This window comes from Protopterus annectens, chromosome 9.part0 (assembly GCF_019279795.1).
Source record: "Protopterus annectens isolate FY-2018-M chromosome 9.part0, PAN1.0, whole genome shotgun sequence".
Taxonomy (NCBI): domain Eukaryota; kingdom Metazoa; phylum Chordata; order Ceratodontiformes; family Protopteridae; genus Protopterus; species Protopterus annectens.
Window position 1 is genome coordinate 1398319766 of NC_056743.1, and position 15698 is coordinate 1398335463.

The 15698-nt window shown below is 40.5% G+C and overlaps 1 protein-coding gene across 1 annotated transcript in view; it reads left to right on the forward strand.

Moving 5' to 3' along the window:
* Positions 1–15415, forward strand: part of LOC122812088 (E3 ubiquitin-protein ligase TRIM39-like) — a 226951-nt gene extending 211536 nt beyond the window's left edge. The window contains exon 6 of the mRNA XM_044084361.1: positions 11225–15415. Within this exon, the coding sequence (XP_043940296.1) occupies positions 11225–11742 (518 nt within the window). The 3' untranslated portion in view covers positions 11743–15415. The remainder of the gene's footprint in view (positions 1–11224) is intronic.
* Positions 15416–15698: the final 283 nt, after the last annotated feature.

Here is a 15698-nt window from a genome sequence, read left to right on the forward strand (position 1 = left end):
TCTGGTGGACAACTGCCATTAACAGGCTTTACAATAAGAGGAAGAAATTGTTGTCTAAGAGTAAGAGGGAGTGAGCCCCAAACTGGAAACACTCCCTCCTCCGCTTACACAAGCAAATAAGACCCCTTGTGATGTCCTTGAAATCTAACTATGAATCCAAATTAGCTTTCTCAGCTAAGGACAACCATAAGGCATTCTTTAGTTACATCCCTAACCTAAAAGGAAAGGCTCTGATTTGTGCTGAACTGGTAATTAATAATACCACTTGTAATGAGCCTGTGGACATAGCTAACATGTTAGTCGACAGGTTCTATAAAAGCTTCACTCCCCCTTCCCCACCACACTTACCCCAAGACATCCCTACCACCTGTCCTCTACCCTGCATCTCTAAAGAGCAGGTCATGAACGCCCTCTCTAAGGTCAAAAACACAGCATCCATGGGACCTGATAACACCCCAGGCTGCATCCTACATGGGCTCAAACAAGAATTAGCAATGCCATTGGGTACTCTTTTCAATCATAGTGTAAGCACTGGCTTCATCCCAACTGAATGGAAAAAGGTCACCATTTTCCCCTTGCATAAAAGGTGGTGCTTCTACTGACCCTGGGAACTATAGACCTATTAGCCTGACTAGCCTTGTCTGAAGGCCATGGGGAGAATCATCATGGACCTTATCAACAAAGACAATGGTAACCTCCAAACACTTGACCCTACTCAGTTTGGATTTGTCATCTGGAGATCATGCCCTTTAAACCTGGTGGACTTCTTCAAGACAGCCACCAAGGACCTTGATGAGGGGAAATCTGTGCACACAGCCTACCTAGACTTAGCTAAGGCTTTTGACACTATCCCCCACTCAGGCATAATTAACAAAGTCACCCAGCTAGGTATCAACCTGCATATCATTAGATGGGTTGCTAACTGGCTCACTGATAGAACCCATATAGTTAAAATAGGGGAATCCACCTGCAGCAGCAGACCTGTAACCAGTGGTGTTCCACAGGGATCAGTCCTGGGACCTCTACTGTTTGGACTCTATTTCTCTGAAGTGCAAGCTAAAACTAAAGGTCTGTGGCTGCCAAAGTTTGCTGATGACTGCAAACTGGGAGCGGTTAGAGAATCTCCAAATGATGTCAACATCTTACAAGAGGGTCTTATACAAACAAATGACTGTTGCCAAAGTCATGGCCTTAAACTCAGTGCAATAAATGTATTATCATCCCTTTCGGTAAGAGTGATGTTCATGGTAACTACCACATGAATAACAACACCCTAAGTACACACTCAGTGGTGAGAGACCTGGGCACATAGGTTGACAGCAACCTTACCTTTGATCACCATGTCTCCACAGTGATAAGAAGGGCATTCTGTATTGCTCATCTCATAAGTAAAGGCATTGCCTCCAGAAAAAAGAAGTTATAACCTTCCTGTACTCTTCCCACATCAGGCGAATAATTTAGTACAATGTCCCTTTTGGTATGTACCTTTCCAAGCACCTGCAGCAGTTGGAGAGACCACAAATGTTCCTCACAAGGAAAATTCATTGTCTTCAGCACCTGTCTTATGAAGACTGCCTGAAATCACTGTCACTTTTTGTCTTTTTCATACAGACTGCTCAGAGGTGATCTCTGCCTTGCATATAAAGCAATCTTTGGCCTTGCTTTATTATAAATGTTCCTATATTAATAAATATTCCTTTATTTATTGAGAGAGTTCCAGAAAGTCAGTAATCAAAACATCAGTTTTTAGAAGAATTAAATGAAAGTAACTGAATCTCAAAATTTCACTATTGATTCTAATTTTGAGTTCAGAAAACCTTGCGAAAAGCGTATGCTTATCTCCCTTCTAGGTGTGCAACTTTGGATTAAATAGTAGTGCTTGGAGGTAGAGAGAGAGAGGGTTGCCATCCTTTGGTAAACATTATTTATGTTGATTTGACATAGGTCCACATTTTGAAGGTTCACTTTCCCAAACATTTGGAAGCTGATTTTTTTTTTTATTAAATAAAATACTTCTATGTGAAAAATATATTTGAAAAACAACAAAATGCTGGTGTAATGCCCCATGTGTAAATAACTTTATTATAATCCTCTTAACTCCTTGTCAAAAGCCTTCAGAGTATTTTCAGTAATTTTTAAAATTAATTAAATTATTTATATTTATTTACCGGGTTAGTACACTGATCAAAACTGACTCATTTTAGGCTCAGCTGAACTTCATTGAAGGATTTTTCTGAGATGCCAGCAGATTACAATAAAGTTATTTGCATAAGGGTCGTTACGCCAGCTTTTTTTTTTTTTTTTATTACTAATTTTGTTTAATGGAAGACACAAAAATATCTGATTCTCTTATAAATGATCGACATACTTAATGTGGAGCAAAACACACCAAAAAAATAAGGTTGAATATACATGAGACCAAATTACCTGAATGTCAAACCTGTGAAAGATCGAAAAAGAAAAACAAGTTTGACCCACGTGTCACCTCAGTAATGAATGCTGACCCTAACCACACACTTTAACTTATAAACAACCTTCCAGTCATGCTGTGTCTTTACATAAGACACATTCAGATGCATAAACACACACAACAAACATGAAATATAACCCCAACACTAACCCTAAAATGCACACGCACACAGCACCTGTTACCCCTTACCCTAACCCTAAACACCCAAACACACACACACACTCTAACTCCCCACCCAATCCCCACTCACCTGTTTTGACAAAACTGCACTTTGAAATATTGGACTTTCAACTATCCAGACATTCAACAAACTCAATCTCTCATATAATTTGTCAACCAAATCAACATTCGACAAAACTCCAGGAAGCCATATTATATATATATTAAATTGAAAAACAAACAAATCTGTTAGGGGAAAATATAAAGAATGTGTACAATAAGCTGGTTGCGTAAGTGTGCTCACCCTTAATCTGATACTTTGTTGAAGCACCTTTTGATTTCATTACAACATTCAGTCTTTGGTAGGAGTCTATCAGCATTGCACATTTTGACTTAGCAATATTTGCCCACTCTTCCTTGCAAAAGTGCTCCAAATCTGTCAGATTGCTAGGGCATCTCTTGTGCACAGCCCTCTTCAAGTCACCCCGCAGATTTTCTATTGGATTTAGGTCTGGGCTTTGGCTGGGCCATTCCAAACCTTTAATTTTCTTCTGGTGAAGCCATTCTTTTGTTGGTTTGGATGTACGCCTGGGGTCATTGTCATGCTGAAAGGTAAAATTCCTCTTCATCTTCAGCTTTCTAGCAGATGCCTGAAGGTTTTGGGCCAAAAGTGACTGGTATTTGGAACTGTTCATAATTCCTTACACCATGACTAAAGCCCCAGTTCCAGCTGCAGAAAAGCAACCCCAAATCATGATACTGATACTGCCATGCTTCACTGTCGGGATGGCTTTCTTTTGGTGATACGAAGTGTTGTTTTTGTGCCAAATCTACTTTTTGGAATTGTGGCCCAAAAATTCAACCCTGGTCTCATCAGACCATAACACATTTTCCCACATGCTTTTGGGAGACTTGGTGTATTGTTTGCAAATTTTAGGTGAGCCTGGATGTTTTTTCTGTGTAAAAAAAGGCTTCCTTCTTGCAACCCTACCCCATAGTCCAGACATATGGAGAATATGGGAGATTGTTGTCACATGTAGTACACAGCCAGTACTTGCCAGAATTTCTTGCAGTTCCTTCAGTGTTGCTGTAGGTCTCTTGGCAGTCTCCTTGACCAGTTTTCATCTTGTCTTTTCATCAATTTTGGAGGGACGTCCAGTTCGTTGCAATGTCACTGTTATCCCATATTTTCTCCACTTTTTGATGACTGTCTTCACTGTGTTCCATGGTATATCCAATGCTGTGGAAATTTTTTTGTACCCTTCTCCTGACTGATACCTTTTAACAATGAGATCCCTTTGATGCTTTGTAAGCTCTCTGTGAACCATGGCTTTTGCTGTAGCAGGCAACTGAGTAAATGTCAGGAAAATCCTACTAGGACAGCTGAACTTTATTTGGGGTTAATCAGTCTCTTTAATTAATGGCAGGTGTATACCCAAGAAGACTGAATGTTGTAATTAAAGCAAAAGGTGCTTCAACAAAGTATTAGTTTAAGGGTGTGCACACTTATGCAACCAGCTTATTGTACGTTTTTTATTTTTTATATTTTTCCCCTAAGAGATTTGTTTGTTTTTCAATTGAATTGTACAGGTTGTAGGGCACATTAAAGGGGGGTAAAGTTTTGAAATGATTTATTGTGGTCTCATATTTTTATATCGCAAAAAACTGATATTTTAAGTGGGGTGTGTACACTTTTTATATCCACTGTATGTGTATGTATATATATATATATGTATACACACACACATACAGACACACACACACACACACACACACACACACACACACACACACACACATTTATAGATACAGTAGATTGTGAATCTCTGTGTATCTCTCTGTCACTCTCTCTCTCTCTCTCTATATATATATATATATATATATATATATATATATATGGGATCCGGACACATGCTCGACTAGCATATGTCCGAATCACAAAACACTGAACACACATACACGAAAGCGCTTAACATCGACAAGTGCTTCCCTGTATGTGTGCCTGTCAGACTACAGAGCAGGTAAGGAAAAATTCCCTTTTCCCCACTGTAGTGCGATCTCGGAGTGAGAATATTAAAGTAGGGGGGGTGCAGGGGGACAAAGCCCCCCTGCAGAAACATAGATTTTTTTTATTTGAACTGCACATACACGGAAGCACTTTTCGATGTTGAGCGCTTTCCTGTATGTGTATTCGGTGATGTTCATCGTGTTTCACTACTGCATTCATTACACTTGGGTTATCCTGCCGTCAGGTGGGCCCGCAGTCGGCCTGAGTTCCAAAGTCTTGGTCCGGCGTCTGTTGCTGTTGCCTCTTCCCTGATGTCAGTGCGCCAGGGGTATATAAGAAGCAGCCGACGCCATTTTCTTCAGTCTTTCTTGCCGCGCGGTGCCTGAAGCAAAAGCAGTTCGCAAGTGCAGGTTGGCCGACTCCTGTGATTTCAAATTCAATTTCAGAACTGAAGTCTTCATAAAGCTAAGTACTCCGTTAGGGAAATTTTTTTCTTGCCTCAGACCGATGTCAGAAAAAGTTAATAACTGTATTTCTTGTGGGAAGCAAATACCTCATAAGGATTTTCATTCTTACTGTATTCCATGCCTAGGCCCAGACCACAAAGTCACTAGTTGTCGGTTTTGTGCTAGATTTAACAAACGCACTATTAAACGTCGGTTTGATTTTGCTCGCCATTATTTTGGGCGAAGATTCAGTTACACAATGCCGTCGGAACAATTGACGACCGGAATGCATAAACAGCACAACAATAAAGATAAGGAAAGGCTTCCGAGGTCCAGAACTGACGATGAAGCCTCTTCTAGGCCAGTCACCGGTTTGCCGGTTATCAGTGAGGCGCTTTCGCACCCCCTGACACCCGCTACTTCAGAACCACAGGCCGCGTCCGACTCCCACGTGGAGGTGCCTAGGCCTCTGGAGCCTCAAGGTGTTGGACCAACGGAGATTAACCCTTCAGATGGGTCCAGAGCTGCTGAGCAGGCATCGGCTTCTGAGGGTGTTTTCAGGCCTATTCAACTTACCATTACAACTACAGCCAAGACTAAGCCTACATTAAAGACAAAGAAACAAGTGCAGCATTCACCTGGACAGGCCTCCTTGCCTAAAAAACAGATGCTCAAGATGGCCGAAGACTTGATAACTTTGTTCAGGGGTTCCCATCCCCCTCCTGATAAAAGACCTAGGCAGGATACAGACTATGATTCCTCTGACCAGGTTCCAATATATTCTGATTCCTCTTCAGACCAGGGATATTCTTTACCCCCCTGTGAGGATTCTGATGCTGAAGAATCAATTCCTTCAGGCTCTCCTCCTGAGGATTACTCTTTTGGGGAAACTTTACATACCATGAGGGAGCATTTCCATTGGAAGGGCCAGGATTATTCAGAATCCAAGAAAAGGCTCAGAGACTTTCTTTTGCTGCCTCAGCACATGCCCCTTGCTATTCCGCCAGTGTTGGACATTGTGGATGATGTGTTCTCTGAATCTAGTTTAAACCCCGATTCTTTACCCCCAGCTCCAGTCAAGCCAGTCAGATACTACAGAGTCCCTGACTCTCGCAAATTTCTTTATAAAAACCCTGTTGCAGACCCAGAAACTATTTCCCAGGGTCCCAAAGGGGTTAAGGCTTCCACGGCTAAGAATCCAGTTCCCTCGGATAGGGACTCTAGAGCATTAGACAGATGGGGAAAGAAAGTGTACACCTCTGCAACTTTAGCAGTGAGAGCTCTGAATTGCCAGTTTCACATGCTTAAGTATCAACAATATTTACTGTCTCAATTAAAACAGAAAATGAGTATAAATGCAGAACAACCTGACTATAAGGAAATGCAGGATTTATTGCATGCAGCTGAACAAGTGGGAAAGCATGCTTTACAATATGGTTTTGATTCATTAGAAGCTTCTTGTAGAGCAGCAGTTACAGGATCTGTGATTCGAAGGCATGCTTGGTTAAAAGAACAAAGTTTACCAGATCATGTTAAGGCACAATTACTGGATGCTCCTTTGCAGCAAGATAATTTATCTGGTATTAAGGCAGAAGAGGTATTAAAGAAAATGGAGGATAAGGCAAAATCTATGCAAACAGTGAAGGATTTCTTACAGGTACAGCCACCACGATTTAGCAGAAATTGGCCTACAAAGAATTGGTCCTTTCCAGTGTCAGACAGGCCACAAAGAGGCAGATATAGACGCCCAAGAGGCAGATCTCAGCCACAAGGTTCTTACAGACCACAACAGTGGGGTGCTTCAAACCCTAAACAAGGTGAGGATAAGTCACAACCTTACAGGAAACAGTCCCAATGACTCCCCCCCCCCTTCCACTGCCAAACTCTTACCTTTTGGCAGATCCCTTAGGGGGGAAACTAGCACTTTTTTCTCAAAAGTGGCAAGCAATCACCCAAGACAAATGGGTGCTGAATATTGTGTCTCAGGGTTACAGGTTCCACTTTCACATATTTCCAAGGCTAAAAGGAATGCCAGACCTGCCACAAAATCAATGGGCAGAGACACAAAAACAAATTACAGCTCTCATGGACATGAGAGTTATTCAAAAAGTACCACAGCAGGAAAAAGGACAAGGATTTTACTCAAGACTCTTCCTGGTACCCAGAAAGGACAAAGCCTGGAGACCCATTCTGGACCTTTCCACTCTAAACACTTACCTGGATGTTCCAAAATTCAAAATGCTGACACTACAACAGCTCCTTCCCATGTTGGGCAAGAAAGCTTGGCTTGTTACTTTGGACATCAAAGAGGCATACCTGCATGTCCCTATCAGACAAAATTGCAGAAGATACCTCCGATTCATAGCTGGTTCAATACACTACCAATTCTCTGCACTGCCCTTTGGCTTATCTACTGCGCCCAGGGTCTTTACCAAGTGCCTGGCACCAGTAATTGCATTGTGCAGACAACAAGGAATTCAAATATATCCATATCTGGACGACTGCCTGATTCAAGCAGAGAGCAAGTACATTCTTCTACAGCATCTGGCGTTCGTAAAAAGACTGTTAAGTTGCCTAGGGTACACAGTAAACGAAAAGAAATCAAAACTAGTGCCCTCACAAGAGATAATATTCCTGGGTGCCAGCTTAAATACAGCGGCCCAGATGGCTTATCTCACACCAGACAAACAAGGACAACTGACTCAGTATTTTCAATTGATGGCAACAAAGTCCCAATTCCCTGCAAGAAAAATTCTGCAGGCCTTGGGATTCATGGCGTCCTGCATTCTACTAATTCCATATGCAAGACTGCATATGAGGAAATTACAGTGGTACCTAAAAAGTGTTTGGTCTCAATATTCTCACAGCTTGGAGACAGTAATACCTCTAATTCCCTGCCTACAATAGGAGTTTCGATGGTGGGCACAGGCATGTCACCTCAACAAGGGTCAGCCTTTCACTCTTCCCACAGCCAGGCAGACTATAACAACAGACGCCTCGGATTATGCCTGGGGAGCACACATGGCAGGAAAATGTATTCAGGGCAAATGGACCAGAGAGCAAATGCCTCTTCACATCAATCAAAAAGATGTTGGCTGTACAAAATGCCCTAACAGCTTTCAAGGACCTTCTGCATCCAGGACTGTTATTAATAAGGACAGACAACTCCACAGTGATGTGGTACATAAATAAGCAAGGGGGCACTCATTCTTACCCCCTATGCAGGCAAGCCATGACCTTGTGGAACATGGCTATAACTTATCAAGTTCATCTGCAAGCACAATTCCTGCCAGGAAAGATAAATACTCTGGCAGACGACCTAAGCAGAAACATCATGGATCCTCATGAGTGGAAATTAAATCCACAAGTTTTCAGCATGATAATGCAAAAATGGGGGTGCCCGGACATAGATCTCTTTGCCTCTCCACTGAATTGCCAACTAAAAAAATTCTGCACAAGGACTTATCACACACAAGCATGGAAAGTGGATGCTTTTTCGTTCAGCTGGAAAAACCTAAGCGTTTATGCCTTCCCACCACTGCCTCTCCTCTCAAAGGTACTCCTAAAAGCCAGACAAGACAAACCACAGATGATTCTGATTGCGCCAGCACTGGTACCGAATCTTAGCTCAAGGTCCACCTTGGATTTTGCCTCAAATTCCACACCCTCTGTCTCAGCAAAACAATCAGATACTGCACAGTCAGCTCAAAACTTTAAACTTGGCTGTATGGAAGATTCAATAGCCAAACAGACGACTTCTCTCTCTAAAGCTGTTATGGATGTCATTTTGGAGGCCAGGAGGCCTAGCACCAGGAAATCTTATTCAGAAAAGTGGAAGAGATTCTGTGCCTGGAACCAGTCTCAAAACCTTGATCCTCTGGTCCCTAACATTCCTCAGATACTACAATACTTGACTGAGATGCTGGACAAAGGACTATCCTTCTCATCCATTAAGATTCACGCTTCTGCCACCTCGGCTCATTACAACACAGATCCTCCTATTTTTTCTCACCCTTTGCTAAAGCAGTACCTCAGAGGGGCTAAAAACATAAGACCGCCCCAGAGAGCACCAACACCAACTTGGGACCTCAATTTCGTTTTGGAAAAGCTCACTTTGCCTCCTTTTGAACCAGCCAATTCAGCAGAGTTAAAATATATATCATGGAAAACTGCTCTGCTTCTGGCAATAACCTCAGCATGAAGAGTCTCAGAACTGCAGGCACTAATGGCAGTGGAGCCTTTCATCATTTTCCACCAAGACAGGGTTTCTTTAAGAACAAACCCTTCCTTTATGCCTAAGGTGGTATCCAGTGTGGCTCTTAACCAAACCATTCACTTGCCAACCTTTTATCCAAATCCCCAGAATAAAGGGGAGAGACTTCTACATTCCTTGGACATACACAGGCAGTTACGCTTCTACTTGGACAAAACAAAAGCTTTCAGAAAAACTGAACAATTGTTTGTATCATATGCTGCAGGATGATAGGCAATTTCAAAGCAGACCATTTCAAAGTGGATAGGACTCTGTATCCGGTTCTGCTACACACAGCATGGGAAACCTGTACCATCTAACATTAGACCACATTCCACCAGAGCAACTACTACTTCTATGGCCTACCTTAGAGGAGTACCTACCAAAGATATCTTGGAAGCTGCAACTTGGAGTTCAGTGCACACCTTTACCAAGCATTACCATTTACCTCTTTATTCTAGATCCAGAGCTGGCTTTGCCACTGCAGTGCTGCAGGGCTTCATAGCCACACCAAATCCTCTATAGAGCCAGCCACCCAAACTCAGCTTTGGGATTGTACCCAAGTGTAATAACTGCAGCAGTGAAACACGATGAACATAGTACAGTTTTGTACCTACCATAAAGGTAGATGTTCGAGTGTCTTCACTGCTGCAGTCCAGGTTACCCACCCGCCAGCTCCTCTTTCTTATCTGGGACTAACCTATACTACCTTTGTGGTGTATTTGCTGGTTAATGAAGGGTTTATTTTTACCTTTTTTGTATGTTTTATTAGCAATATGTATTGCCTACCATTTTTGGGGGCACTTGGCATCTGGGGCAAGAAAAACTGAAGAAAATGGCGTTGGCTGCTTCTTATATATACCCCTGGCACACTGACGTCAGGGAAGAGGCGACAGCAACCGACGCCAGACCAGGACTTTGGAACTCAGGCTGACTGCGGGCCCACCTGATGGCAGGATAACCCAAGTGTAATGACTGCAGCAGTGAAGACACTCGAACATCTACATTTATGGTAGGTACAAAACTGTACTTTTTGTGATTCAGACATAGTCAAGCATGTGTCCTACACCCATGTCTACACACACACACACACACACACATATATATATATATATATATATATATATATATATATATATATATATATATATATATATAGATATTGTATATATGAAATGTGTATGTCTTGTGTGTGTGTGTGTGTGTGTGTGTGTGTGTGTGTGTGTGTGTATAATTTATGTGTGCATGTGATGGAGATATTGATATTTGCCTGAAAACTGTAACAGGTATCTTTATGGGAAAAAAAAGAAATGGACCACCAATTAAAAGTGTAAATTCAAATGTAAAAAGATTTCTGAAGGAAGAAACACACTTTAGAGCTGTTTGCACCAGGTGTAAATGCTGCTTCTACATTCCAGCTTTTATTCTTACATTTATTTAAAATGTGCCTTCCAAGGATATGCCATGAGAAACAAACCTCTTCCATGCATCTTGTAATGTGAATGGTTATGGTTTATCAGGCATGCATGTTACAGGAGTGTTAAAAAATGCATTTCAGAGTTATGATAACATTGGTCGATATTGTTTACTCCAGCAACCTACTTATTTAAACTGGAAAACACAGATGCACTTTTGTATACTAATGCGTGTGCTGAGTTAAATGCAGTTATAAAAGCCTGCTTCATTTGAAGTGCATCTCATTTATTATTTACAAGTATGTACTGTTTTGTATTTCATAGCTGTTGAAGGTAGTAGAACATAGTAGGCAGCTTTCTGACTATACATTGTAATAACAACTGTATTTATTTACAGTTAATGAAAATAAATGTATTTATTTATTTATTTTTAATTTTATTTTTAATTATTGATTTATTTTTTTTTTTTACCAGAGCCTGCTCCTCTCACTCTGGACCCAAAAACTGCTCACTGCAATCTCTACATTTCACAAGATTTGACTGTTGTTAATTGGGGAGATGTATTGCAGAACTGTCCCAACAACTCAGAGAGATTTGATTACTGGCCTTGTGTCCTGAGCTCTCAGGGATTTTCGTCTGGCAGACACTACTGGGAGGTCAGTGTAGGAGACTCCAGTGGCTGGTATATGGGTGCTGCTAGACAGTCTGTGGAGAGAAAGGGATGGACCATTCTGACAGCAGAAAATGGATGCTGGACACTAGGATGGTCAAGTGGGGAATATATGGCTGGAATTGTTCGGCTTCCTCTGAGAGAAAAGTTGACCAGGGTTGGCCTTTACCTGGACTACGAAGAAGGAGAATTGTCATTTTACAATGTGGATAACATGAGTCAGATCCACACATATAAAGATAGTTTCACAGAGAAAATGTTTCCTTTCTTCCGTATGTGGTCCAGTGACTCTGAGATCAAAATATGTCACTCCACAAGTTAGCACTTATGACTTTAAGTATTAATGTGAACTTTTTTCATTTCTTGGAAAACTTGTACAACATTTCTTTCAGGCATGGATTGAAAATATGCTAGTGTCATGCAGCTAAACATTTTATTACTACTGACACCACAAGTACAGTGTCAATACAACATTACACTGTCTGCTGGAAGGTTAAGGTTATCTACTGGCTTTATGACTCACTTTAACTTCTGAGGGTCTTGGGTGCATGTCCTAGAGACAAAAACATTTGCTTTCTAGAGCAAGATGATGGTGGTCTTAAGACATTTACATTTTGTAATGGAAAAGAGCAATATCCACACTGGTTAACAAAAATGTCTTTTTCAGCTTAATTGTGTTGTGAATGGAAGCATGACGTGTGTCTGTGTCAGATAAGGGAAACAAGGAAGCAGAAGAAAGAATGTTCTTTGCTTTAATTATGCTACCGCAAAGCATTCTGATTTCTTTGGTGGATCTTCAAATTCTGTGACAGTTCTTTTTCTGTGGCATTATTCTTGTATATGTTCCCAGATAACCATTCTGACAATGACCAATATAAGACGTATTTCCACTAATTTGTTGTAGTTGCTTGTTTAGATGGATACAGTAATTCCATGGAAGTTGCTTAGTGAGTAGTAAGCAAAATGTTTGTGTGTCCTGGTCACATTTCTCCAAAACACTCCCCTTGAAAAGACTAACTGGATCTAATCAGGTAACATAGGTAAATAAAATAATGACATAACTCGTAATGTATGGTGAGACCCTTGAGGATATTCATGATGGTTGCAGGGTTTAGGAGATGTCATCATAAAACAGGAGTCCAAATGCCTTAAAAAATCAGCATGGAACGGCATTAGAACTGTGAAAGAAAATGAATGTTTTTAATGAGGGCAAAGCCTCTCTCCCATGCAAAAATACTCCCCACCACTCATACAGGTCTAGTCACCTCTGCATCTCTTACTTAATATAGTCAACTCTGAGGTCATTTATCTCAGAGGACTAGAAGATTTCTCTTTGTAGTGGCTTTCATTGACTAAGTTATTCATTTGAATATTTGAACATTTGTCATAGAAACCTTATATTTCATCTCTGCATTTTCATGCAGCATTGTATCACTGAATGTTAAGTTTTAAATTTTATGTCTTTACATATGCTATCTGAGGACACTGGGTGTTGGGGATAGCACAGTATTCTCTTGCTCCCCCCTAGGTTAGAGAGTTTGGAATTAGCATCTTTAGTCAGCAGGTATGGGGTATAGAAGCAAGTACGCTGCTGCAGAAATGTGTTTTTCATTTGATTTTTTTAATCAGTAATTTGCTTTTAATGACTTTTTTGTGACCTACACTACATAGTTTGCATGTTCAGTGAATTGCCATGTATCCCATTATTGCACAGGTGGCAACTCAAAGTTTGCCTGATCCCATTATACATATAATGTCATTTTTTCCTAGGTGCCTGTTGACCATTAAACCTCCTCAAAGGGACTGTGCCCATTTGATCCCTCTTACTAGGAAATGACATCATTATAATACAGAGGAAAGGACTGCCCCAGCCATGACAGTTGTTTTTGTCCTCAATGGCATCCCAGCAAAGAGGTTGTGTTTCCTAACCTCACCTTCACTGTGGAGGGAGATGAGCTATCCACATCATCATAGGGTTCACTAGTCCATCCCCCATCTGTGCACACTCTTGTATGCTTGTTAGTAAAGGCTACTAACAGGTGGAGGCTTGGTGGGCCAAAAGACTACCCTCAAGACATGAACCATGCTGCAGCACCTCCTCTAAGGGATCGTGGCTTTATGCATCTGCTTCTCCAACCCTCTCTCAAAGATGGGTGCGCCCATCCTCCCTTGCCAGCTCCACGAAGCTCCTGAATTGTCAGTCAAACCTGAGTCACTTGGGCAATAGTCAGGGCTTTATCTCTGTATCCCATTGCAGCTGGCCTACAAAGTATATTTTGACAGGCATATCATTGGTTCAGTTTTATGTAACTAGATGGATTTTAGTGTGAAAGATTATTATGTACTACACATCACAAATGCAAATTCCTCTAAATGTAGTAGCCTTAATTATATTTTTTCAGTAACATGAAGTTTTGAAATTTTTCCATTTTTGTTTGTTTTTTGTTTTTTTTAATTTTGGCCACTGTGGGGCATCTCAGCAGCAAGAGCTAATCACATTCCAAGCCATGACAATTTAAGAAATTGTTCCACAAGTCTCAGATATTTGCTTATATATTTTTACCAGTTTGACTGATAACCAAGTAAATGTATTAATCCAGTCAGTCTGTGTCTTCAGTTTTGATTTGTACTAGTATTTACAGTGAATAGGGGACATTTGGCCAGGATACTGGATATTTTATCCACATGTTAGAACTGCCGTTGGCTCTTTGATGGTTACTAGAATTTCCTACCAGTTCAGGCAAATTGTACCTCAGTTTTGTAAATTTGGTGTAAGGATGGAATGCTGTTGCTAATGAAGCTTATATAGTAGAAAGTGTTTCTCGTCTGCTTGCAGTACTTGGATGGACAAGGGTTAGAACAATCCATAAGACTGATAAAGTCAGTTAAATTCTTAAAGTTCCATGTAACACTAGCAGATTATTTCAGGATGAGCTAAATTAAACACTTTTAGAAGGAGTATTAATATGTTTATATGCTTCTAGAACTTGCTTACTTTTCTTTTTAGCTTTGCATTATCTGGTATTTTGAAAATGTATGTGGATTCTGTTAAGTATTTTGAGTGAAACAAAGTATGAAATTCTTGGATGGAAAGGGCATCAGTTAAGTTTTTAGGAAGTCCCATCAAGTAAATATAAAGGGTCTTTAGTCTCCTTGAGATTTGTGTTGTCCTCTGTCCCTTTATACAGTGTAACACTGAAGAGATTTGATGCAGAAATTGCTGTGGTTCCTGTCTTCCCAGTCTGCATCTCCTTTTAAAGCCATGACTGGCTGGGCTAAATAATATGAAATCTTTCCATGAGAGTCATAGAAAGATTTTTGCTTGTTGTAGTGGGGTTCTCATCCAGTGTTGAGATTTAATGCTAACAGAAAGGTAATTCTAAATAGTACTGTATTAAACCTACAAGTTAAATAATATATTCTTAATCACAAAAACATGGCAGTAGATGAGGTTTACTGATACTGAAAACCAACAAACCCTCAAATTTCAGGTCTGTTGTAGTTTAGAACGTATGAATATTTATGCATATGTGGGCTGTGCTTCTGTGTAGTTTATAATTTAATCTGACACTTTTGGCATACACTGCAAATGTTAACATACTGGCATTTCAATATATTTGCTTTTCAGCACTTGATGCACTTTAAACTGGAATGTTTTATCTTGAACATTTTTAATATTTATTCAACTGCCTCATATCAGTTATGAAAAATATATATGTGTGTTTATAATTTATTTTGTATTGCTTTTCTTAAAAAAATATATTCACATTAAATTTACCTCTTTCTACATAGTAAAATCATATGAGGTATTTAATTTGCCATAATTATACAACTGAAAGAGAAACAAGTTAAAATAAATGTTGATTGCTGTATTTTGCAGCTTTATACATAAAAAAACACACATAAAAGGTCATCTTGCATTTTTTGATGCTCTTCGTGTTTCACTGTTGCAGTCATCACATTTAGGTTATCCCTGCTGGGGTAGCCCTCGGCCAGCCTGTATACCAGAGACTTAGTATTTCTGCGTCGGTTGCTGTCGCTTGAAGACTGATGTCAGGTCATCAGTGGTATAAAGGAAGGCAGCCAACACCATTACATCAGTCTTTCTTGCCATAGAGCCGAAAGCAGAAGCAGCTCGCATAAGTACCGGTGGGCCGCTACCTGAGTTTTGTTTCCGAGTTGAAGTCTTCGAAAGCTAATGACCCCATTGGGGATCCTTTTTTCTTGCACTAACCAATGTCAGAAAAAGTTAATAATTGTCTCACCTGTGGAAAGCAA